Source organism: Sphaeramia orbicularis, unplaced genomic scaffold (genome assembly GCF_902148855.1).
Source record: "Sphaeramia orbicularis unplaced genomic scaffold, fSphaOr1.1, whole genome shotgun sequence".
NCBI classification, from domain to species: domain Eukaryota; kingdom Metazoa; phylum Chordata; class Actinopteri; order Kurtiformes; family Apogonidae; genus Sphaeramia; species Sphaeramia orbicularis.
The window spans coordinates 46,896-72,761 of record NW_021941673.1 but is presented as its reverse complement, the minus strand read 5'-3'; the positions used below and the strand labels follow the sequence as shown (position 1 = coordinate 72,761).

At 48.2% G+C, this 25,866-nt stretch overlaps 1 protein-coding gene across 1 annotated transcript in view; it reads right to left on the bottom strand.

The window, feature by feature from the left end:
• Positions 1–1,812: 1,812 nt before the first annotated feature.
• LOC115416780 (anosmin-1-like) overlaps positions 1,813–25,866 on the bottom strand; it is a gene marked incomplete at its 5' end in the record, with an annotated part of 28,266 nt that continues 4,212 nt past the window's right edge. Inside the window, 9 exons of the mRNA XM_030130645.1 lie at positions 1,813–1,910; positions 2,879–3,020; positions 18,194–18,444; positions 20,434–20,605; positions 20,693–20,781; positions 21,383–21,481; positions 22,983–23,118; positions 23,308–23,531; positions 25,355–25,511. Coding sequence (XP_029986505.1) covers positions 1,858–1,910; positions 2,879–3,020; positions 18,194–18,444; positions 20,434–20,605; positions 20,693–20,781; positions 21,383–21,481; positions 22,983–23,118; positions 23,308–23,531; positions 25,355–25,511 — 1,323 coding nt within the window. The remainder of the gene's footprint in view (positions 1,911–2,878; positions 3,021–18,193; positions 18,445–20,433; positions 20,606–20,692; positions 20,782–21,382; positions 21,482–22,982; positions 23,119–23,307; positions 23,532–25,354; positions 25,512–25,866) is intronic.

Sequence of the window (25,866 nt, the reverse complement as noted above, 5' to 3'; positions counted from 1 at the left end):
AAACCAGGAAATACAGAGAAAAACCAGGAAATACAGAGAAAAACCAGGAAATACAGAGAAAAAACCAGGAAATACAGAGAAAAACCAGGAAATACAGAGAAAAACCAGGAAATACAGAGGAAAAACCAGGAAATACAGAAAAAAAACCAGGAAATACAGAGGAAAAAACCAGGAAATACAGAGAAAAACCAGGAAATACAGAGAAAAAACCAGGAAATACAGAGGAAAAACCAGGAAATACAGAGAAAAACCAGGAAATACAGAGAAAAACCAGGAAATACAGAGGAAAAACCAGGAAATACAGAAAAAAAACCAGGAAATACAGAGAAAAACCAGGAAATACAGATAAACACAGTCCAGGTCTGAACTGCCTTTACACAAATGAAAACACAAATGGAAACAAGACCACCTGAAGACCACCTGAAGACCACCAGGAAGGGCTCAGCGGGGAACAGGACCACATCTGAGGGGTTGTACTCATGTGGACTCAGACTCATGTGAACTCATGTGAACTCATGTGGACTTCTGTGGACTCCTGTGGACTCCTGTGGACTCATGTGGACTCATGTGGACTGTGGGATTCTTCAGGTTCTAAAGGTGGTGCCGTCACAGGATCTTCAAACACCTCCAGGTTCTATGTTTGCGCTCAGATCTGACCCAAACCGGTTCTGGACTGTGGACGATCCAGGTCCAACCAGAACCAGGAACAGGAAATGACCACATCTGGGTCTGACTGGAGCAGAGGAGGGTACTTCCTGGACCCCTTTGGCCTTTTGACCACATATAAGTGACACCTGAACCCAAACTCTGCTGCGTCACCATGGGAACACAGGGGGAGGGGCATGAGTTGGACAGCCCAACATGCATTTACTTCAACTTCAACATTGGTAGTTTGTGGTTTCATTTTAGGAGCGTTAGCATTAGCGTTAGCATGCACAAAGGGGTGTGGCCTGTTTGACATGTTCTAATGCAGCAGTGTTTATGTCAACATGAGCCTCCGAAAACAAGGGGTCAAAGGGGTGGAGCTAATATACATATATACACATTGCATAGGTACCGCCCCCCCTCGATGGATGTTACCACTGAAGACCAGGTGGTGGTGGTGGTGGGGGGGGGGTCATTTCTCCGTGAAATCGGCTCTTGGTAACTTTTTGGATTTCTCTGTAAATCGTATTCATTCTTATCTGTCACGTCTTCTGCTAAAAATTGATGCTTAAATAAACTAAAAACAGTTTGTGATTTGTGCGATCTGTTTCATATCAGTCAGATTTATCGGCTAAATCCCAAATGTTTCCACATTTGTTGCTAATGTTGGATTCTTACTGTCACCTGCCCTTTCATCCATGGAACCAGATGCTAACTGATGCTAAATGATGTCAACTTATGCTAGCTGATGCTAACTGATGCTAATCAGATGCTAGCTGATGTCAAGTGATGCTAACTGATGTAACTGGTGCTAAGTGATGCTAACCAGATGCTAACTGATACTAACCAAATGCTAACTGATGCTAACTGATGCTAACCCATGCTAACTGATTCTAGTTAATACTAACAAATGCTAACCAGATGCTAACTTATGCTAGCCTATGGTAACTGTTGCTATCTGGTGCTAACAGATGCTAATTGATGCTAGCCAATACTAACTGATGCTATCTGATGCTAACTGATGCTAGCTGATGCTACACTGGGTTACTGTGTTGCGGTAGGTGCAGGTCTGGGCTCAGTCAGCTGTTGGATTTTCAGGTTGCAGATCCGGATCACATGGTTGTTTTTGTCGTCTTCCTTCAGATTCTTTGCGATCCTGAGTCGGAGCGATCTGATTGGCAGTCAGGGTGCGATGTGATTGGCCGTCGGGGTTCAGTGTCGTTCGATGAGCGGCTGTTTGTGGTGAGGGTTCCTCAGTCTGGGTTCTGGAACGAACAGAAGGACGAAGACAAACTGTGGGAAAAGTCGATATTAAAGCACCAATAACCAGAAGAACCGTCCAATCAGAACTGTTCTATGAGTCATGTGGTGGATTAGAACCACAGAAGGAAAAACAAACACCTGTCACTATGACAATAAGGTCAGAAAGTACACAGATAAAAGCCGGGATCGGATCAGAATAAAATAGGCTAATAGGCTCAGTATTTGGTGGGCGGGGCTAATAGGCTCAGTATTTGGTGGGTGGGGCTAATAGGCTCAGTATTTGGTGGGTGGGGCTAATAGGCTCAGTATTTGGTGGGTGGTGCTAATGGGCTCAGTATTTGGTGGGTGGGGCTAAAAGTCTCAGTATTTGGTGGGTGGGGCTAATGGGCTCAGTATTTGGTGGGCGGGGCTAATAGGCTCAGTATTTGGTGGGTGGGGCTAATAGGCTCAGTATTTAGTGGGCGGGGCTAATAGGCTCAGTATTTGGTGGATGGGGCAAATAAATAGGCTCAGTATTTGGTGGGTGGGGCTAATAGGCTAAGTATTTGGTGGGCGGGGCTAATAGGCTCAGTATTTGGTGGGTGGGGCTAATAGGCTAAGTATTTGGTGGGCGGGGCTAATAGGCTCAGTATTTGGTGGGTGGGGATAAAAGTCTCAGTATTTGGTGGGTGGGGCTAATGGGCTCAGTATTTGGTGGGCGGGGCTAATAGGCTCAGTATTTGGTGGGTGGGGCTAATAGGCTAAGTATTTGGTGGGTGGGGCAAATACGCTCAGTATTTGGTGGGTGGGGCTAATACGCTCAGTATTTGGTGGGTGGGGCTAATAGCCTCAGTATTTGGTGGGTGGGGCTAATACGCTCAGTATTTGGTGGGTGGGGCTAATAGCCTCAGTATTTGGTGGGTGGGGCTAATACGCTCAGTATTTGGTGGGTGGGGCTAATAGGCTCAGTATTTGGTGTTCTGGTCCTTACTGGTCTTGGGGCTGCTTTGGTACCCGGGTGTCTGGAAGGTCCGGCTGCTGGTCAGACCCTCTCCGTCCCCCATCAGGACCTGGACCTCCAGTCGGTAGAGTCCGGCTGGGTGGAGCCCCGACACCACCAGCACAGCGGCATTCTGGGAAAGAAGAGCACAACGCCACGGTCACATGACATGTACCAGCACCACTGACCCAGGACCACTGAACCAGGACCACTGAACCAGGACCACTGACCCAGGACCGCTGACCGAGGACCACTGAACCAGGACCACTGACCCACTGACCCCGCACCACTGACCCAGGACCACTGACCCCGCACCACTGAACCAGGACCACTGACCCACTGACCCCGCACCACTGACCCGGGACCACTGAACCAGGACCACTGACCCACTGACCCCGCACCACTGACCCCGCACCACTGAACCAGGACCACTGACCCACTGACCCCGCACCACTGACCCGGGACCACTGAACCAGGACCACTGACCCACTGACCCAGCACCACTGACCCGGGACCACTGAACCAGGACCACTGACCCACTGACCCAGCATCACTGACCCAGGACCACTGAACCAGGACCACTGACCCACTGACCCAGCACCACTGACCCGGGACCACTGAACCAGGACCACTGACCCACTGACCCAGCATCACTGACCCAGGACCACTGAACCAGGACCACTGACCCACTGACCCAGCACCACTGACCCAGGACCACTGAACCAGGACCACTGACCCACTGACCCAGCACCACTGACCCGGGACCACTGAACCAGGACCACTGACCCACTGACCCAGCACCACTGACCCACTGACCCAGGACCACTGAACCAGGACCACTGACCCACTGACCCAGCACCACTGACCCGGGACCACTGAACCAGGACCACTGACCCACTGACCCAGCATCACTGACCCGGGACCACTGAACCAGGACCACTGACCCACTGACCCAGCACCACTGACCCAGGACCACTGAACCACTGACCCAGCACCACTGACCCAGGACCACTGAACCAGGACCACTGAACCAGGACCACTGAACCACTGAACCAGGACCACTGAACCAGGACCACTGAACCACTGACCCAGGACCACTGAACCACTGACCCAGGACCACTGAACCAGGACCACTGAACCAGGCCCACTGAACCACTGACCCAGCACCACTGACCCACTGACCCAGGACCACTGAACCAGGACCACTGACCCACTGACCCCGCACCACTGACCCAGGACCACTGAACCAGGACCACTGACCCACTGACCCAGCACCACTGACCCGGGACCACTGAACCAGGACCACTGAACCAGGACCACTGAACCACTGACCCAGCACCACTGACCCACTGACCCAGGACCACTGAACCAGGACCACTGAACCACTGACCCAGCACCACTGAACCACTGACCCAGGACCACTGAACCAGGACCACTGACCCAGGACCACTGAACCAGGACCACTGAACCACTGACCCAGCACCACTGAACCACTGACCCAGGACCACTGAACCAGGACCACTGAACCAGGACCACTGAACCACTGACCCAGGACCAATGAACCAGGACCACTGAACCACTGACCGAGCACCACTGACCCAGGACCACTGACCCAGGACCACTGAACCACTGACCCAGGACCACTGAACCAGGACCACTGACCCACTGACCCAGCACCACTGACCCGGGACCACTGAACCAGGACCACTGAACCACTGACCCAGCACCACTGAACCACTGACCCAGGACCACTGAACCAGGACCACTGACCCAGGACCACTGAACCAGGACCACTGAACACTGACCCAGCACCACTGAACACTGACCCAGGACCACTGAACCACTGACCCAGCACCACTGACCCAGGACCACTGACGCAGGACCACTGACCCAGGATTTCATTGATTCACTGACTTGAATCAATTAAAAAAAAGAAAAAAAATGACTTGATGATAATTTTCCTGAATCAAATCACACCTGGAAAAAAAATGTGTTGATTATTTTTTGACTTTTTTTTCATATAGAATTTTCTGGATAATTTATTCATTTCCACTCATTTTAGGTTTTTTTGTGCTTAATTTTCATTCATATGTTGGTTATTTGTGTTTAATTTTTTACATTTGTTAAATATTCTGATAATGTTTGTTAATTTTGTTGATTGTTTTTCCATTTCTTTCTGATATTTTCATTTTTCTGACACCTGTTGAACTCCAAACTGGGTCAAAACTTCCAAAATATGAAATAAAGGAAACTCCCACCATCACTGCACACAGCAGTAAAAGGCTGCACTGAGCATGCTCAGAACCAGCTCTGTTCTGTCTGCACCTTCTCAGATGTTTCCTGTTGATCAAAGGGTTGAACTGATGTGAATATTTAAAGGAATGTGACGTGAACGCTGACACGCCGGCGGTTCAAGGGTTAAAAAAAGTCCGAAGTGTTTGAAGGAGACGGTGTGACCGAGAAACAGCAGATACAAGATGAAAACAGATAAAAACTGATAAAAACAGTTAAAAAAAAATGAAAACAGATGAAAACAGATGAAAACAGATAAAAACAGATAAAAACAGATGAAAACAGATGAAAACAGATAAAAACAGATAAAAACAGATAAAAACAGTTTAAAAAAATGAAAACAGATGAAAACAGATGAAAACAGATAAAAACAGTTAAAAAAAAAATGAAAACAGATAAAAACAGATGAAAACAGATAAAAACTGATGAAAACAGATAAAACAGATAAAAACAGATAAAAACAGTTAAAAAAAATGAAAACAGATGAAAACAGATGAAAACAGATAAAAACAGATAAAAAACAGATGAAAACAGATGAAAACAGATAAAAACTGATGAAAACAGATAAAAACAGTTAAAAACAGATAAAAACAGATAAAAACAGATGGAAACAGATAAAAACAGATAAAAACAGATAAAAACAGATGGAAACAGATAAAACAGATAAAAACAGATAAAAACAGATGAAAACAGATAAAAACAGATGAAAACAGATAAAAACAGATAAAAACAGATGAAAACAGATAAAAACAGATGAAAACAGATGAAAACAGATAAAAACAGATAAAAACAGATGAAAACAGATGAAAACAGATAAAAACTGATGAAAACAGATGAAAACAGATAAAAACAGATAAAAACAGATGGAAACAGATAAAAACAGATAAAAACAGATGAAAACAGATTAAAACAGATAAAAACAGATAAAAACAGATGAAAACAGTTGAAAACAGATAAAAACAGATGAAAACAGATGAAAACAGATAAAAACAGATGAAAACAGATAAAAACAGATAAAAACAGATGAAAACAGATGAAAACAGATAAAAACAGATAAAAACAGATGAAAACAGATAAAAACAGATAAAAACAGATGAAAACAGATTAAAACAGATAAAAACAGATAAAAACAGATGAAAACAGATGAAAACAGATAAAAACAGATGAAAACAGATAAAAACAGATGGAAACAGATAAAAACAGATAAAAACAGATTAAAACAGATAAAAACAGATAAAAACAGATGGAGTTCAGCCGATCAGGGGTTCAGACAGATCTGGAATCTGACCCATTTATAAAAGACCAACAACAATCCACAACAGACACACAACACAAACACACAACAGGAAAAAGCACAACACAGACACACAACACCGACACACAACTGGGGTTGGATGGAACTGGACCAACCCCCCTGTCAGTCAGATAGGACTGGACCAACCCCCTGTCAGTCAGATAGGACTGGACCAACCCCCTGTCAGTCAGATAGGACTGGACCAACCGCCCTGTCAGTCAGATAGGACTGGACCAACCCCCCTGTCAGTCAGATAGGACTGGACCAACCCCCCTGTCAGTCAGATAGGACTGGACCAACCCCCTGTCAGTCAGATAGGACTGGACCAATGTTCTGATCTATATGATGGATAAAGGAAACTGACGGAAACTGGAAGGAGACAGGCGGGCGGGGTTCCATTCGTGTTATTTTCTGATCTCAAAATGCGATGGGACACTCCGGCCCATTTTGGACCTCAGGGCCCTGAACAAGTTTCTACGGCCCCTGAGGTGCAAGATGTTGTCCATACCATGGGTGAAGCAAGCAGTCCTTGTGGGAGACTGGTTCGCAACAGTCAACCTCAGGGATGCATATTTCCAAATTCCTATATGGGAGGGCCACAGAAGATTCCTCAGGTTTGCCTTCGACAGCAAAATCTTCTAATTCTGTGTCCTCCCCTTTGGGATATCGCTGGCTCCCCGCACATTTACCAGATGCATGGATGTGACCCTGGGGCCTCTGCGGCAGCAGGGTCTCAGGATAATAAATTACCTGGACGATTGGCTTATATGCGCTCAGACAGAGGAGCAGTGTCGTTGCCATGTCCAGATGTTATTGATGCACATCCAGTATCTGGGTCTGCGCATCAACGAAAAAAAGTGCAATCTGCAGCCATCTCAGGCCACCCAGTTCCTCGGTATGTGGCTGGATACCAGGACTGGGTTGGTGACATTGACTCCGGTCAGACAGGATTCCCTCAGGGAATGTCTGGAGCAGTTTTACCTGGGGGCCAGGGTCACATGGAAGCTTTGTCTTCGCCTGTTAGGCCTCATGGCCGCTGCTGTACAGGTGGTGCCACAGGCTCTCCTGCACATGCAGCCAGTACAGCGGTACCTATACGGCTTGGGGCTCTGTCCTCAGAGGCATTGGCGGGTGTCGGTGCTTGTTACCGGGAAGTTGTGCACAGCTCTCAGATGGTGGAAGGTCCCGGAGAACTTGGCGAGAGGCAGCAGGCTGGGCCCTGTGCTGCGCCATCAGGTGATCTCGGTGGATGCATCCCTCGAAGGCTGGGGTGCTGTCCATGAAGGCAGAGGGACTAGTGGATGTTGGGGAGCCCTGTGGCAGGGCCGCCATATCAACGCCTTGGAGCTGAGGGCAATCCACCTGGCCCTGGTGCATGTCCTCCCAGTATTACAGGGCTACCACGTGCTTGTACGAACCAACAGCACCAGGGCAGCTGCGTACATAAACAGGCAGGGAGGCACAGGCTCTCTGCGCCCTGAGCAGGATAGCACACAGACTGTGGACGTGGGCATACAAGCAGTTCCTGTCACTCAGGGCAATGCATGTGCCTGGTGTGGTAAATGTGGCGGCGGACCTCCTTTCCAGGAGGGGACCGCATCCAGGGAACTTGAGGCTCCATCCAGCAGTGGTGGAGGAGATCTGGCACCACTTTGGAAGAGCGGTGGCTGACCTGTTTGCCTCGAAGGAGAATGCCCACTGCCCACTGTACTACTCCATCGAGAGAGACTCGCCTCCCCTGGGCTGTGATGCCATGGCGCACCAGTGGCCTCAGGGGCCCTGTTCTGTCATATCAGTACCTGGACTCTTGTATGTTTTGTCTGTCTTGTTTGTCACTTCCTGTTTTATTTTGTAGTTTTTCCCTCATGTGTCTTGTCTGGTGTTTTTACTTCCTTTTGGGTTCCCCTTTCACCTGATTACCTTACTCCTCCCTGATTGTCTCCACCTGTGTCCAATTGTCTTCCCGCCCTCTTGTGTATTTAAACCCTGTGTCTCCTCTTGTCAGTTGCCAGTTCGTATTCCTTCCTTGTGTTGTGTATACTTACCAGCGATTCTCTGAACCTGTTCGTCTGCCTGTCTGTTCGTTCCTGACCCGGTTTGTTCCTCGTCTTCTGAGCCTGCCTGATCCCTGTCTGTACCTCTGCCTGATTCTGCCTCACTGGTTTTCGACTTTTGCCTGGACTCACGGTTAGTGCTTTGCTTTATCCCCATGTACCGTTGCCTGTTTTCTGGATCCTCTGTGTATGACCTGGTCTGTCCCCTGACTCTCCTCTGTTTCCTCCTAGTCGGGTTACCCTCGTGTGCTCCCAACCCGGGCAGAGAGTTTCCCTTGCTGGTCTCGGACGCCGTGACGAATTCACACAGTCTGACCTGCGAAGACTCCTTAACGAAACCTTTTTGTGAACTGTTAATTTTGTCCGTGTTTAATAAACACTCTTTAACTTTATTCCTGTCTGTTGGTTGTGCATTTGGGTCCAAGTCTTGTGTCTCTGGTTCTAACAGTACGAACTGGCCAAGCATGGACCCAGCCAACCTAGACCAGGTCAGAGAGGCTATCCGTTCGCAGGGACAACGGTTGGGGGGGCACGAGCAAGTGCTACATTCTCTCATGGACAAAATGAATCAATTATCGGTCCAGATGTCCCAGATTTCTAACACTCGGTCTCCTGAACCTAGTTCCCCTGTCGAACCAGTGGAGGCGGTGTCTACGGTTCGTTCCGCCGACGAACCTAACATTCCTCCGCCTAACAAGTATGCTGGAGATCCTGACACCTGTAGAAACTTTTTTACCCAGCTCCAGCTGATTTTTGAGGCTCAGCCTCGCCGTTTTTCTGGTGATGCAGCTAAGATTGCTTATGTTGCTAGTTTACTGGAGGGTCCCCCATTAAGCTATTTTAACGCTCTTTTTGAGAGTGGTTCACCGGTCACACACTCTTTTGACAGTTTATGTTTGGAATTAAAGCGTGTGTACGATCACCCTGTACGGGGGCAGCAGGCGGGGCAACAGCTCATGAGGTTAAGACAAGGGAGTTTGTCTATCCGGCAATACGTAAGCCGGTTCCGTTCGCTGTCTGTCGAGGCAGGTTGGAACGAACTGTCTCTAATTAGTGCTTTTCAGTCTGGTCTCAATCGCACCATCGGTCGGGAGATGGCTCTCTGGCGGGAACTGCAGACGCTGGAGGAGGTCATCGCGGCGGCCATCCACACCTCGGACCAGATGTCTGTTTGGCAGGCGGAACCAGCAGACGAACGATCGGCTGCCAGTCCCTCACCTTCCCATCTCTCTTCACTGGCGGCCGAGGCCGGTGATGATGTTAAAGGAGAGGGCATGCAGTTAGGTCGCACCAGGCTTTCGGCGGAGGAACATCGGCGCCGACTGGCGGCGGGTCTCTGCCTTTACTGTGGTCAGGAGGGCCACGGGTGAGAACATGCCCTAACAAGAAAGGGTCCTCTCCAGGTGAGGATACATTGCTCAGTCGGACTCTGTGTATGTCCAGTCTGTCCCGTCAGCTTCCCCTGGTCTGCCTCTGTTCTGAATCTCTGTCGTTACAGCACCCGGTTCTGATAGACTCCGGCTCGGACGCCAATCTAATGGACGACCAACTCGCCCTTAAGCTGGGTCTTTCCCTATCTTCTCTCGAGCGACCACTAGAGGCACGAGCGTTGGATGACCACATCATCTGCAGGATTACCCATCAGACCCAGCCTGTGACTGTCCGTTTTGCTGACGGACACACAGAGTCCCTCTCCTTCCATGTTTATCACTCTGCGGCTCACCCGCTCATCCTGGGTTTCCCTTGGCTCCAGCGGCACAATCCCCAGCTGGACTGGAGTACGGGGGAGGTCCGGTCCTGGGGTAAAGACTGTTTTTCTTGTGGAATAGTACACAATGACTCTGACTTTTTGTCCCCAGCTGAGTCTGTTTCGGTGGCTCCGGTCCAGGTGGCCTCTGAAGAAATGACGGATTTTCCAGCGCTGAATAAGGTGCCCGTACAATATCATGACCTTAAACAGGTTTTCAGTAAGTCCCGAGCCACCTCTTTACCTCCGCACAGGCCATATGATTGTGCTATAGACCTTCACCCTGGCTCCTGTCCCCCTAGGGGGAGGTTATATTCTCTGTCTGGTCCTGAGACTGCTGCTATGCAGAAATACATAGACGAGTCATTAGCAGCAGGTCTAATTCGGCCCTCCTCGTCCCCGGCGGGGGCGGGGTTCTTTTTTGTGGATAAGAAAGACAAGACCCTGAGACCCTGTATTGACTATAGAGGACTCAATGATATTACTATTCGTAACCGTTATCCACTTCCTCTGATGTCATCAGCATTCGAGCTTTTACATGGCGCTCGAATCTTCACCAAATTAGACCTCAGAAACGCTTATCACCTGGTTAGAATAAGGGAGGGGGATGAGTGGAAGACCGCTTTTAATACCCCTAGTGGTCACTATGAGTATTTGGTGATGCCTTTTGGCCTGACTAACGCTCCAGCTGTTTTTCAGGCTTTGGTCAACGATGTCCTTCGGGACATGTTGAACCAGTTTGTTTTTGTCTATCTGGACGATATTTTGATCTTCTCCCCAGATGAAGAGACACATGTCCTACACGTCCGACAGGTCCTACAAAGACTCCTGCAAAACCAGCTTTATGTCAAAGCTGAGAAGTGCGAGTTCCACCAAGCATCAGTGTCTTTCCTAGGCTTCATTATCAGTGAAGGAAACGTCCAGATGGACCCGGATAAGATCAGTGCGGTGAGGGATTGGCCGACCCCTGCTTCTCGTAAGGAGGTACAAAGATTCCTAGGTTTCGCTAATTTTTACCGCAAGTTTATTCGGGGTTTCAGCAATGTGGCTGCCCCTTTACATGCCCTCACCTCTCCTAAGACTACTTTCAGGTGGAGCTCTGAGGCGGAAGAGGCGTTTGCCCGTCTTAAGAGGGCTTTCACCACGGCTCCCATCCTGTCCGTTCCTGACCCTGCTTTACAGTTTGTGGTTGAGGTTGATGCTTCTGATGTGGGAGTGGGAGCCGTCATTTCCCAGAGATCCCTGAGTGATGGCAGACTTCATCCCTGTGCCTTCCTGTCGCGGAGGTTATCTAAACCGGAGAGGAATTATGACATCGGTAACCGGGAGTTGCTGGCCATTAAGGTGGCGCTGGAGGAGTGGAGGCATTGGCTGGAGGGAACGGAGATTCCTTTTTTGGTCTGGACCGACCACAAGAACTTGGAGTATCTGCGGTCTGCAAAGCGGCTGAACTCTCGTCAGGCCAGGTGGGCTCTTTTTTTTACCCGGTTTAATTTTTCCCTTTCCTATCGGCCGGGTTCTAAGAACGGTAAACCGGACGCTCTGTCCAGAAGATTTCCCCCCACTAAATCTGTCTCTGAACCTGTCACTATTTTACCTGGTTCCTGTGTGGTGGGGGCTTTTCACTGGTCTATCGAGAAGACAGTTATTGAAGCTCTTAAGGACTGTGATGTGCCGGTGGGGGTACCTCCTGGTCGGTTGTTTGTCCCTGTGTGTGTCCGTCCTCAGGTGATTCACTGGGCTCATACCTCCAAGTTGTCGTGCCACCCAGGGGTTCAGCGCACCATGTTCGTCATAGGCAACGTTTCTGGTGGCCTAATATGGAGAAGGAGGTTTCGGAATACGTGGTAGCGTGTCCCACCTGTGCGTCATGCAAGACATCGCATTCGGCACCTGCGGGCCTGTTACGGCCTTTGCCGGTCCCCAAGAGACCCTGGTCGGCCATCTCCTTGGACTTTGTAACTGGTCTCCCATCCTCTGATGGTTACAATACGGTACTCACTATTGTAGATAGATTCTCTAAAATGGCCCATTTTGTGGATATGCCCAAACTCCCCTCCGCTAAAGAGACGGCGGAGGCGGTCCTGTTTAATGTCTGTAGAATCCATGGTTTTCCCAGAGATGTGGTTTCTGATAGGGGACCTCAGTTTGTTGCCCGTTTCTGGCGAGCCTTTTGTGCCCTCATCGGGGCATCTGTTAGTCTGTCTTCTGGTTATCATCCCCAGACCAACGGCCAGACGGAGCGGGTCAACCAGGTGCTGGAGTCCGGCCTGCGGATTTTGGCCACTCACAGCCCAGCGTCCTGGAGTCGTCAGCTCATGTGGGTGGAGGTCGCGCACAATTCCCTTCCCTGCGCCTCCTCAGGACTCTCCCCGTTCCATGTGGTCTACGGATATCAGCCACCCCTGTTCGCCGCTTCTGAGAAGGAGGTCAGTGTTCCCTCGGCCCAAGCCCTTATCCACCGCTGTAGGAGGACCTGGTTACAGGCCAGACGGGCCTTGTTAAAATCAACCGGCTACTACAAGATCATGGCCGACCGTCACAGAACTCCGGCACCGGCCTACCAGCGGGACCAGCGGGTGTGGCTTTCCACGCGCCATCTGCCTCTGAGGGTGGAAAGCCGTAAGCTGGCTCCCAGGTTTGTTGGACCTTTTCCTGTCTCTAAAGTGATTAACCCTGTGTCTGTCCGCCTACGGCTACCTAGGACCATGAAGATCCACCCCACGTTCCACGTCAGCCAGGTCAAGCCTTGTAAGGAGAGCCGACTGGTACCCCCCACCCAGCCCCCACCACCACCCGGATCGTGGATGGAGGACCAGCATATGCTGTGCGTCGTCTTCTGGCGGCCCGTCGCCGTGGCCGTGGTTTTCAGTATCTGGTGGACTGGGAGGGCTACGGGCCGGAGGAACGGTCCTGGGTACCGGCATCCTTCATTCTGGACCCGGACCTCATCAGGGACTTCCATCAGCGCCATCCTGAGGTCCCTGGGCCGTCTGGAGCTGTCCCCTAGAGGGGGGGGTACTGTCATATCAGTACCTGGACTCTTGTATGTTTTGTCTGTCTTGTTTGTCACTTCCTGTTTTATTTTGTAGTTTTTCCCTCATGTGTCTTGTCTGGTGTTTTTACTTCCTTTTGGGTTCCCCTTTCACCTGATTACCTGACTCCTCCCTGATTGTCTCCACCTGTGTCCAATTGTCTTCCCGCCCTCTTGTGTATTTAAACCCTGTGTCTCCTCTTGTCAGTTGCCAGTTCGTATTCCTTCCTTGTGTTGTGTTTACTTACCAGCGATTCTCTGAACCTGTTCGTCTGCCTGTCTGTTCGTTCCTGACCCGGTTTGTTCCTCGTCTTCTGAGCCTGCCTGATCCCTGTCTGTACCTCTGCCTGATTCTGCCTCACTGGTTTTCGACTTTTGCCTGGACTCACGGTTAGTGCTTTGCTTTATCCCCATGTACCGTTGCCTGTTTTCTGGATCCTCTGTGTATGACCTGGTCTGTCCCCTGACTCTCCTCTGTTTCCTCCTAGTCGGGTTACCCTCGTGTGCTCCCGACCCGGGCAGAGAGTTTCCCTTGCTGGTCTCGGACGCCGTGACGAATTCACACAGTCTGACCTGCGAAGACTCCTTAACGAAACCTTTTTGTGAACTGTTAATTTTGTCCGTGTTTAATAAACACTCTTTAACTTTATTCCTGTCTGTTGGTTGTGCATTGGGTCCAAGTCTTGTGTCACTGGTTCTAACATGTTCAGCCTCCTGCCAAACCTGCTGCAGAGGATCAGTCAGGAGGAAGTTCATGTGATTCTGGTGGCACCGGATTGGCCACACATGACATGGTTCTCATGGGTGACACCGCTGTTGCACGGGACACCATGGAAGCTCCCAGTTCGCCGGGACTTGCTGAACCAGGTGCAAGGGACCCTGTTCCACCCCTTTCTGCAGGGGCTGAATCTATGGGCCTGGCCACTGAGAGGGCCGGCTTATTAGAGATGGGGCTATCTGGTTCAGTGGTTCATACCCTGCAGAATGCTCGAGCTCCATCGACTAGGGCAGCATACTCCTATCGGTGGGAGCTGTTTGTGTCATGGTGCAAGGCCAACCAGGTCGACGCAATGTCATGCTCGGCTCCGGAGGTACTCAAATACCTGCAAGGTCTCCTTGAGTCAGGTAAATCTAGCTCCACCCTGAGGGGTGTAGTAGCAGCCATAAAAGCCTCTCGTGTTGGTGAGGCAAAGCTAACGGCACAGGATGCTAGCCTCTTAGCGCAATTCCTCAAGGGGGCACAGAGGCTGGCGCCACGCCATAGGCCGACCATCCCGACATGGGACCTGAGCAGGGTCCTGTCAGCTTTGGGACAGGCGCCCTTTGAGCCCCTGGGAACTGTGAGCCTTCAGTGGCTGTCACTCAAGCTGGCTTTCCTCCTTACAATCACATCTGCTAAGAGGACAGGGGAACTGCATGTTCTCTCTGTGCAGGAGAGTTGCTGCCGCTTCCTTCCAGAGGATGCAGGGGGTATCCTCCGTCCGAACCCAGCATTCTTACCTTAGGTGCTCACTGATTTTCACATAAATCAATCAGTGGAACTGAGAGCCCTTAGGCCTTCCCAGGGGGCAGGCAGGGGTCCACAATGGTCAGCGCTGTGCCCAGTTAGGGCATTTAAGATTTATATTCAACAGACAGCTGCATTCAGGAAAACTGATCAGCTGTTCGTCTGTTTCCAGCCTCAGCGTCGGGGAGAGCCGGTGTCTAAGGCAAGGCTTTCTCACTGGGTGGTGGAGGCTATCCACCAAGCGTACAGTGAGACAGGTGAGCCGGCGCCAGAGGGAGTGAAAGCACACTCTACACGAGGCGTATCCACCTCCTGGGCCTTGTGGCGGGGAGCTGCCCTCTCAGACGTGTGCGCAGCAGCCACATGGGCTACGCCAAATGCTTTTGCCAGATTTTATAGTTCAAATGTGGCCACCAGTACCTCCTTTGGGGAGCGTGTGCTGGGGGCCATGTCAACTTAAACACTGATTCACTGTGCTCCTGGCCAGTCGACCTCGGGCCTGGCCAGGGTGATGTCAAGATCCAAGTCAGTGGCCTTGCAGAGTGTGGGCCATCTGAGTGACCTCTTCCTTGTACCCAGCCCTTGCGTCTGGCAGGGTTGGGTATGCAAGGATCACGTACAGCTGGTGGTGGCACATAGCATCTTGCGGTGTCGCTATGGAAGCAAATCTGTGTCATCAGAGATTGAAAGGTTGTATTTTGCAGTAATTTAGGTTGAAAGGTTGTATTTTGCAATGTTTTTTTTTTTTTGAATGGTTGTATTTTTACATAGAGTTTCATATTCTGAATTCAATTATTCAAAAAAAATTTTTTTTTTTAATTCAATATTCTTAATTACAATGTGTTTCAAATTCAATCTAAAAAAATTCAACCTAAAAAAATTCGATATAACATCTTGACCAGGCAAAACCAATGGAGTACGGAGCCACTTGATCTAACTTTCACCCAATCATACGTCGCGCTGATGATCACATGATGCTCACTCAGCAGCACAGGACGGGACTCCTGTGAAAAACCATGCTGTTGTTTCGTCTCCGTGCACATTCTTGGACCTACTCCCGGTTGCGCTGCTTCTTCATGATGGGAACAGCAAGACGGGGTCTGGTACTGGAGACGCTCTCCCAGAAGCAACTGCTGCTCTTGTGTTTACAGTCTTATCTGGCAATCCACAGGCGAAGGACACAAATATTCACTGTGTGGCATGTGTCCTAAACATACATATGTGGGTTTGTATTGGACATACGTACAAACACAATGGAAGAATAGTCTGTGAACAGAGAATTAGTGAGGTCAGCAGAGCGGGACTGTTATTCAAGTTTATGTGAGGCAGAAGAAAACAGACAAAATGAACTTTATGCATTTCAGATGGGTTTTATTCACACTGAAGTCAAAAAGAACTAGGCTCAAATACAAAATGCTTTAAAACTTGACAAAAGGGCAGAAAAATCCAGGTGCTGTTGCTGTGAATCTGCCTCCTCGTCCATGGACAACAACTGTGAAGAACACAACAAGAAACCATGGTTTAATGGGACCTGTTCTCCCCAGTGTGGACACTAACCCTGTCTACTGGAACTGGGTTCACTTAACTACTGGGTTCAGTTCTGACTTTTATCAACCACCGACAAACAGCGTTGGACACGACACGGAACTGTTACCATTAGCTTGTTGTTAGCATACCAGTGGCTAGCGCCTTAACATCCGTAACGTTTGTACTTGACTTTCATCTGTAAAGTCGACTTTTTGTGAGCCATTAACCATGTGTTTTAGAAACTAAACTTACCAGTATGGTCTACCGCTGTCTGAACTCCAGACTGGCCCACAGTGGAAAGCCTCCAGTCCGTGTGTGCTGTGTCCCAGTTCAGTGCACCTGCAGTCTGGTTCACTGGTCCCCTACTGTACAGTCCAGTCCAGCAGCTCCAAACGGGGTTTTTTTTCCGGCCGGCCGCTGCATCTGTTCTGGTCCCTGTAGTCCACCTTTAACTTCTTTAGTTTGTTTAGAAGCTGGTTCAGGTCCGGTCTTATCCAGCTCTCTTTATATTTTTTTCAAACCGAATGCCGGTTCATAGCTTGGTGCCGTGGTACCGGAAGTGAGCCACCGGCGGTGTCGGTGCCTCAGTATGCACTCGCTGTCTCTCCGCTATGAACCGGCATTTTAAAAACTACAGCCAGCGTTTCTTTTTTTTTTTTTAGTTTAATTTAGTTTTTAGAGAAAGAGTAATAGACGGCAAAAAAACAAGCAGCAGTGGAGGAGGAGGAGACCCAGTGTTTTCTGACACTGTGGGCTTCGTCCAAGACAAGTTGGAGGGAGCATCTGCACAAAGCCGGTGTTCGAAGAATGTGCACGGCGACGAAACAAGAGCATGGTTTTTCACAGGAGTCCCGTCCTGTGCTGCTAAGTGAGCATCACGTGATCTTCAGCGCGACGTATGATTGGGTGAAAGTTAGATCGAGTGGCTCCGTACTCCATTGGTTTTGCCTGGTCAAGATGTTATGTCGAATTTTTTTAGGTTGAATTTTTTTAGATTGAATTTGAAACACATTGTAATTAAGAATATTGAATTAAAAAAAATTTTTTTTTGAATAATTGAATTCAGAATATGAAACTATGTGTAAAAATACAACCATTCAAAAAAAACCAAAAAACATTGCAAAATACAACCTTTCAATCTCTGATGACACAGATTTGCTTCCATATATCGCCACCTTATATGTGTACGTATTGTATATAGTTCTGTGGTGATTTTGTACACACTGTAAATAATGTGCACTCGGGGTGGTGACGTCTCATTCAGTACTACCTCATGGGGTTCTATTGGAGCGGTGTCTGCTCTGTCTCCTTGGGACCCTCACGGTGTGTCTTACAGAGCCCATAACATATATTCTATATGTAGTGGACAGATATTCTCATACAATAAAGAACGTTGGGTTACAGTGTAACCCTGGTTCTCCGAGAATAGAGAATATCTCTCCATATCGAGGCCGCTCGGGACCCGTTCAAATCACAGTGAATCAGCTGTTCCCTGCGCAGCTGGGTCTATTTATAGGGCGCAGGGGAAGCCACGGTAGGCGTGGTGTGTCTTAAAGAGGTTTTCACGTCAGCTGCGGGGATGTCAGTAAATCCCATAACATATTTTCTATATGTAGTGGAGAGATATTCTCTATTCTCAGAGAACCAGGGTTACACTGTAACCCAACGTTCCCTGGTAACCATGTTCCCTGGTGCCTATGTTCCCTGGTGCCTATATACCCTTGCGCTTCTGTTCCCTGGTACCCCTGTTCCCTGGTGTTCCCTGGTGTTCCCTGGTGTTCCCTGGTGTTCCCTGGAGCCTCTATTCCCTAGTACCCCTTTTCCCTGATGCCTCTGTTTCCTGGTGCCTACCGGGGGCAGGATCCTGGTCTGTGACACCAGGCTGTGCTGTAGTTTGTTGGTTCCATATCGTCCGGTGGGCATCACCTCGGCCCAGGTCACCTGCAGGCCGGTCACCAGGCGGGGGGGCATGGCTGTGGTCACCTGGCGGGTGGGCGTGGCCATGGTCACCTCCCAGCTGAAGATGGCCGTCACGTTGGTGCCGCTGAGCTGGAACGAAGCCGTCAGGTTGGACGCCTTCAGAGGAACCTTCTGAGGAACCACTGTGGACCAGAGGGGATGAGAACCATAAAGAACCAACTGTCCCAGTCCAACAACAGAAGTGACCCAACTAGACTGAACTGGAAACACTGGAGCTGGACACTTATTATGGGATGTTGTTATGGTTGCTATAGTTTCTGTTTGTTGATCTGTGGTTGAGACTAAACAGTTCTGAATTTGTTTGTTGGATTCAAACACATCTGTAGTTCAGTTATTGACGACACAAACCAACAGGAAACAGAGCTAATTTAACAGAGCTAAGCTAATAGAGCTACGCTAACACAGCTAAGCTAACAGAGGAAATCAATGGTTTTGCTGTGGCTGTTTTAGTCTAAAAACAGAGCTAAGCTAACCAAGCAAAGCTAACAGAGCTAAACTAAAAAAGGGGATTAGTGGTTTTACTGGGGCTGTTTCAGTCTAAAAACAAAGCTAAGCTAACAGAGCTAAGATAACAGAAGGGATTAGTAGTTTTACTGTGGCTGTTTTAGTCTAAAAACAAAGCTAAGCTAACAGAGCTAAGCTAACAGAGCTAAGATAACAGAGGGGATTAGTAGTTTTACTGGGGCTGTTTTAGTCTAAAAACAAAGCTAAGCTAACAGAGCTAAGATAACAGAAGGGATTAGTAGTTTTACTGTGGCTGTTTTAGTCTAAAAACAAAGCTAAGCTAACAGAGCTAAGCTAACAGAGCTAAGATAACAGAGGGGATTAGTAGTTTTACTGGGGCTGTTTTAGTCTAAAAACAAAGCTAAGCTAACAGAGCTAAGATAACAGAGGGGATTAGTAGTTTTACTGAGGCTGTTTTAGTTTAAAAACAAAGCTAAGCTAACAGAGCTAAGATAACAGAGGGGATTAGTAGTTTTACTGTGGCTGTTTTAGTTTAAAAACAAAGCTAAGCTAACAGAGCTAAGCTAACAGAGCTAAGATAACAGGGGATTAGTAGTTTTACTGTGGCTGTTTAGTCTAAAAACAAAGCTAAGCTAACAGAGCTAAGCTAACAGAGCTAAGATAACAGAGGGGATAGTAGTTTTACTGGGGCTGTTTTAGTTTAAAAACAAAGCTAAGCTAACAGAGCTAAGCTAACAGAGCTAAGATAACAGAGGGGATTAGTAGTTTTACTGTGGCTGTTTTAGTCTAAAAACAAAGCTAAGCTAACAGAGCTAAGCTAACAGAGCTAAGATACAGAGGGGATTAGTAGTTTCACTGTGGCTGTTTTAGTCTAAAAACAAAGCTAAGCTAACAGAGCTAAGCTAACAGAGCTAAGATAACAGAGGGGATTAGTAGTTTTACTGGGGCTGTTTTAGTCTAAAAACAAAGCTAAGCTAACAGAGCTAAGCTAACAGAGCTAAGATAACAGAGGGGATTAGTAGTTTTACTGTGGCTGTTTTAGTCTAAAAACAAAGCTAAGCTAACAGAGCTAAGATAACAGAGCTAAGATAACAGAGGGGATTAGTAGTTTTACTGGGGCTGTTTAGTCTAAAAACAAAGCTAAGCTAACAGAGCTAAGATAACAGAGCTAAGATAACAGAGGGGATTAGTAGTTTACTGGGGCTGTTTTAGTCTAAAAACAAAGCTAAGCTAACAGAGCTAGATAACAGAGCTAAGATAACAGAGGGGATTAGTAGTTTTACTGGGGCTGTTTTAGTTTAAAAACAAAGCTAAGCTGAACAGAGCTAAGATAACAGAGCTAAGATAACAGAGGGGATTAGTAGTTTTACTGGGGCTGTTTTTAGTCTAAAAACAAAGCTAAGCTAACAGAGCTAAGATAACAGAGCTAAGATAACAGAGGGGATTAGTAGTTTTACTGGGGCTGTTTTAGTCTAAAAAACAAAGCTAAGCTAACAGATCTTCATCCTTCTTCAGTGACTGATCCAATTTGTGGATCCATAGGGTTGGTTCTATGGTGGGTCTAGTTCTGTAGCGGTTCTGGTTCTGTGGTGGTTCTGGTTCTGATCGTGTTCTGTGGTGGTTCTGGTTCTGTGGTGGAATCTGACCTGTTCTGGGTCCACAGCTGATGGGTTCTGGACTCTTGGCCTGGATCGCAGAACATGACGGGGTGTAGAAGCTGGTCCGTTCTGCCGGGGGGCGGGTCTTGGAGCTGATTGGCTGCAGGAGAACGTTGTATTTACAGGAGAACAGGAGGCCCTTCAGCTTGGCCACGCCCCCCTGCATACATGACACACAGAGAACCAATCAAGCTCTGCTGTTGCCATGGAAACCAGACTGTGGGCAGGGTTTGGCTGGAATACTGACCCGAGACGTGGTCTTCTGCATGGACCGGGTCCGGTTCTGTCCACAGAACTCAGGTTCCCACTGGATCCGGTACAAGTCCACTGACGGGTCTGTAGGACACAGGACACAGGGTTAGAACCGGACTGGACTGGCTCTAGGACTGGACCAGACCGCCTCCAGAACCGGACTGGACTGCCTCTAGAACCGGACCGACTCCAGGACCGGACTGGACCGCCCCTAGGACCGGACCGGACCGCCTCCAGGACCGGACCAGACAGCCTCCAGGACCGGACCGGACCCCCTTAGAACCGAACCAGACCGCCTCTAGAACCGGACCAGACCACTTCTAGAACTGGACCGACTCCATGACCGGACCGAACTGGACCGCCCCTTGTACCGGAACCGCTTCTAGAACCGGACCGGACTGCCTCTAGGACTGGACTGCCTCTAGAACTGAACCAGACCGCCTCTGGGACTGGACTGGACCTCCTCCAGGACAGAGGCTTAGGACCGGGCTACCTCTAGGACCGGACCACGTCCAGGACCGGACCGGACCGGACCGGACCGCCTCTAGAACCGGACCGGACTGCCTCTGGGACTGGACTGCTTCTAGAACCAGATGGCCTTTAGGACCGGACTACCTCCTAGACCAGACCGGACCTCCTCCAGGACAGAGGGTTGTGTCCATCTGCTGGGCGTTGCCATGGTTACCTGGACTCTTCCTCCAGTAGACGTGGACCCTCAGTTGGTCGTCCTGGTAAAATGGCGTCCCCACGTCCAGGACGTCCCCAAACGGAGGCGGAGCCAAAGCTGAAGGACAAAACAAACACAAACATGTTCATTAGGGTTAGGGGTACAGAGGTTCTAGGGCTAGCAGAGGTTCTAGGGCAGGGGTCGGCAACCTTTAACACTCAAAGAGCCATTTCGACCCGGTTTCCACGGAAAAGACAACACTGGGAGCCGCAAAAACTTTTGACATCTGAAATGAAGATGTTAGCCTATATATACCGTAAATTCCGGAGTATAAGCCGCTACTTTTTTCCCACACTTTAAACACTGCGGCTTATACTCCGACACGGCTTATACAACGATTTTACCGGTACCACGGCTTGGTTCCGCGGCGCACCTCGGTGGTGCCTGCCGCGGCGCACCTCGGGGCCAACGCTAGGTGCCGTTGCACCGCCGTACCATGGCTCGGTGCCAGGTGCCGTGGCACCGCGGTGGTGACTCGGCTCGAGGTGCCGGTGGTGCTGTGGCACCGGCGGCACCGCGAGCAGTGGCACTGCGGTGCCACGGCACCTGGCACTGAGCCGTAGTACTGCAGTGCCACGGCACCTAGCGTTGGCCCCGAGGTGCTGCAGCACCTTGGTCGTGCCATGGCACCTGGCATCATTAAATGTTCTATTTTCTTCAGATATTTTTCTTTTCTTAGATTTCTCCATACTTGGCCTACCTGGGGTTGAAAGTCTCGATAAATGTATGGTGTTTTGGCGGGCTGTCGAAGAGTGTGACGCATATTTTGAGCGATGAAAATTAATACTATATATATATATATATATATATATAATTTTATTTTAATATTTCGAGATCACAATAATCTTACAATTTACAACTACAATTAAACAAACGAACAAACACAAATAAAATACTTTGTTCAGATATTGTGCAGTTTTGGTGTCACAGGACATTCCGCACATGCCGGCTGTCGGCTGACACGTCAAGTGCTGTCAACGTCTCTGAAGAAGGCGAATGCTGATAACCGAAATCGCACAAGGTCTGAAGAAAGAAGTTAAAAACTTTGACTTAATAAGAAGACATGATACACGTTTTGGAGACAAATAACATACACTTCAATCGGACACTTATAATTTATTTTCCCAAGCCACGCAGAGCCACAACAAAAGGATGAAAGAGCCGCATGCGGCTCCGGAGCCGCGGGTTGCCGACCCCTGTTCTAGGGCAAGCAGAGGTTCTAGGGGTACTAGAGGTTCTAGGGGTACCAGAGGTTCTAGAGGTACCAGAGGTTCTAGGGCTACCAGAGGTTCTCAGGGTACCAGAGGTTCTAGGGGTACCAGAGGTTCTAGAGGTACCAGAGGTTCTAGGGGTACCAGAGGTTCTAGAGGTACCAGAGGTTCTAGGGCTACCAGAGGTTCTCAGGGTACCAGAGGTTCTAGAGGTACCAGAGGTTCTAGGGCTAGCAGAGGTTCTAGGGGTACCAGAGGTTCTAGGGGTACCAGAGGTTCTAGGGGTACCAGAGGTTCTAGGGCTAGCAGAGGTTCTAGGGGTACCAGAGGGTTCTAGGCTGGCGTACCAGTCCTGCTGGTCTGGGTGCTGAAGTGGAGCAGGGCCCGCGGGCCTTTGAGGTGGTTCTGGGCCCAGTAAGACATGGCCTGGACCTCCACCCTGTAGGTCCGGTTTGACCTCAGACTGTCCAGAACCACCTGGTTCTGTAGAAAACACAAGTGGGTCACAGTAAGCACAGGAACATTAACCCTTTAATTAAACATATATTGTTATTATTATTATTATTATTATTATTATTATTATTGAACTCTTTCATTAAACTGATCCTCATCCTGTGTGTGTTGGATCTGAGCTGTCTTTCCCAGAATGCACTGGGGTGTCATTGTCCTTACCGTTCGGACCATCTTCCTCCTCTTGGTCAAAGACGACACTGTCCTCTGCCCCGCCTCCGTCCTCTGCCCCGCCTCCGTCCAGCTCCAGCTGACCTTATAGTGGTGGACAGGGACGTCCAGGTCCTGGGGGACGGTCCAGCGGACCAGGGTGGACACGGTCCGACCGGGGCCAAAGGTCATGTTGACCACCCTGAGGTCAGAGGGAGCCGGAGGACTGGACGGGTCTGAGGGACCAGAACCAAAACCAGAACCACATCAGAACCGACAAGACATTATCATTATTAACTCTTTAAGTGCCAGACAGTTAAGGGGCTAATACGCCTTAAAAGTGCCACAGAATTTGGCCGTTTTTCAGTATTTCGCGTCATTTCATAATATTTGAAGAATCCTGCAGGAAACCGCTCGGTAACATCCGACCGATTGCTGATTAGATCCAAAACGCACCGGATGCAGCCGATTCATTATTGATCGTAATTTGCATAATTTATAATAATAATATAATAATAATAATAATAATCTTTATTTATATAGCACTTTACATACATTAAAACTGTAGCACAAAGTGTTTTACATATCAGTTTAAAAATCAGTACCGCCCCCCACCCACACCCACCCACTCACCCACACCCCACCCACTCACCCGCACACACACACACACACCACACACACACACACACATACATGCAAAACCACAAGCTCACACATACTTAAGAAGACTGACTGAGCACGGGTAGACCAGAACAAAAATGTACAAGTAAAAGTAAAACATCAGTTTAGGAGGCGTTGTCTCAGGGAGCCGTCCGCACCAGGAGGCAGCCGCCGACCCCGGCGACCAGGCACCAGCAACACAGCCCCGCATCCCAACTAGTGGGAGAGGGCCAACTGGGACCCCCACCCACCAGAAAGGAGCGGACCCCAGTGAGAGAAGGCGCCACAGCCCCCGGAGTCCACAGCCGCCCCCCAGCATGGAGGGCTCCCTCTGATGAAACACCGGAGAATAAGAAACATTAAAAACATATAAAATATTATTCGGTCACGTGACCTCAAATTCCCGTCTGCTTGGTCTCAAAAGGGGGACACAGAAAGAACGTCATCGAAATGTGAGAAAGAAATGGGGTGGATGGTTTGTTTGTACACAAATGTGGCGTGTTCTCCAAAGCCGATCTGATCGGCCCGTGGCACTTTACAGGTTGTTTTCGTAAAGCCGATTTAATCGGCCCATGGCACTGAAAGAGTTAAAATAAAAGTAAAAATTATCCACAAAGACCAGAAAAAAACAGCAGAAGAAGAATGAAACAGAGGAGGACAAAGAACAAAATAATTTAAAAAATGAGTTAAAATGAATGAAATAGAAAAAAAGAACAAAAACAAGCAAAAATAATTTTAAAGAAATCAGTTAAAATGGACAAAATATTCAGTGAAATGAACACAAATGATTTTTAAAATGAATGGAAATAAATAATATAGAGAAAAGAACAAAAAAAAAAGTTAAAAAAAAAATAAAATAGAGAAAAGAACTAAAATAATTTTTTAAAAATTAGTTAAAAAAAATACAGAAAAGAACAAAAATTTAAAAAAAAAAACGAGTTTAAAAAATCAAATACAGAAAAGAACAAAAATAATTGTAAAAATCTTCCAAAATTAAAATCATCAGTGAAAAGAAGTTTTGTAGAAGAAGGAGCAAGACAAAAAAGTCGCAAAAATATATACAACAGACAAGGACAAAAAGACAACAAAAGATACAACAAAACAAAAAGATCATAAAAGACAAACGATCGTAAAAGACACGATATAAATGCGAAAGAGATGAAAAGGTTATTTCACAGAATGAAAACAACAAAAAAACAAAACAAAAAAGATCGTAAAAGACAAAATATCGTAAAAGACAACTATATAAACGCGAAAGATGAAAAGCTTATTTAACAGAATGGAAACTACAAAAAACAAAACAAAAAGATCACAAAAGACTTAACGAGATGAGAGTACTGTAAAAGAAACATCAAGACAAAAGATCGTAAAAGACAAAAGCTGGTCCCAGAGCCCAGACCGTATAAATGCGATATTGCGATGCTAACCTCTGCTGAGTGGATGTGTCGGCTGGGCGTGGTGAAACCTTTGGTTCCGTGGGTGTTGACGGCCGCCACTCGGAACTGGTACCAGCGACCCGGTCGGATGTCGGAAAGTCGCGATCTGGGTTCTGATGTCTGATGGCGAGGAGGGGGGTGGAGTCACATTAGATCATTAATATTTTATCGCATTTGTAAAAGTTGGTCTAAAATGAGTTTCAGAAGTTCGGACACTGAAAGCAAAAACATGTTAGCATTAGCGTGTAGCGCAGACATGCTAAAAACACATCCATGTTATTATTTACAGTGTAAATGTTAAAAACCTATCCTCAGTATTTTCTACAGTGGACTGACCTGCTTTAAACACATCCTCTGTATTTTTACAGCAGGCTGAACTGCTAAAAGCCCTTCCATGTTATTATTACAGTGGACTGACCTGCTTTAAACACATCCTCAGTACTTTTTACAGTGGACTTACCTGTGCCACCTCCTC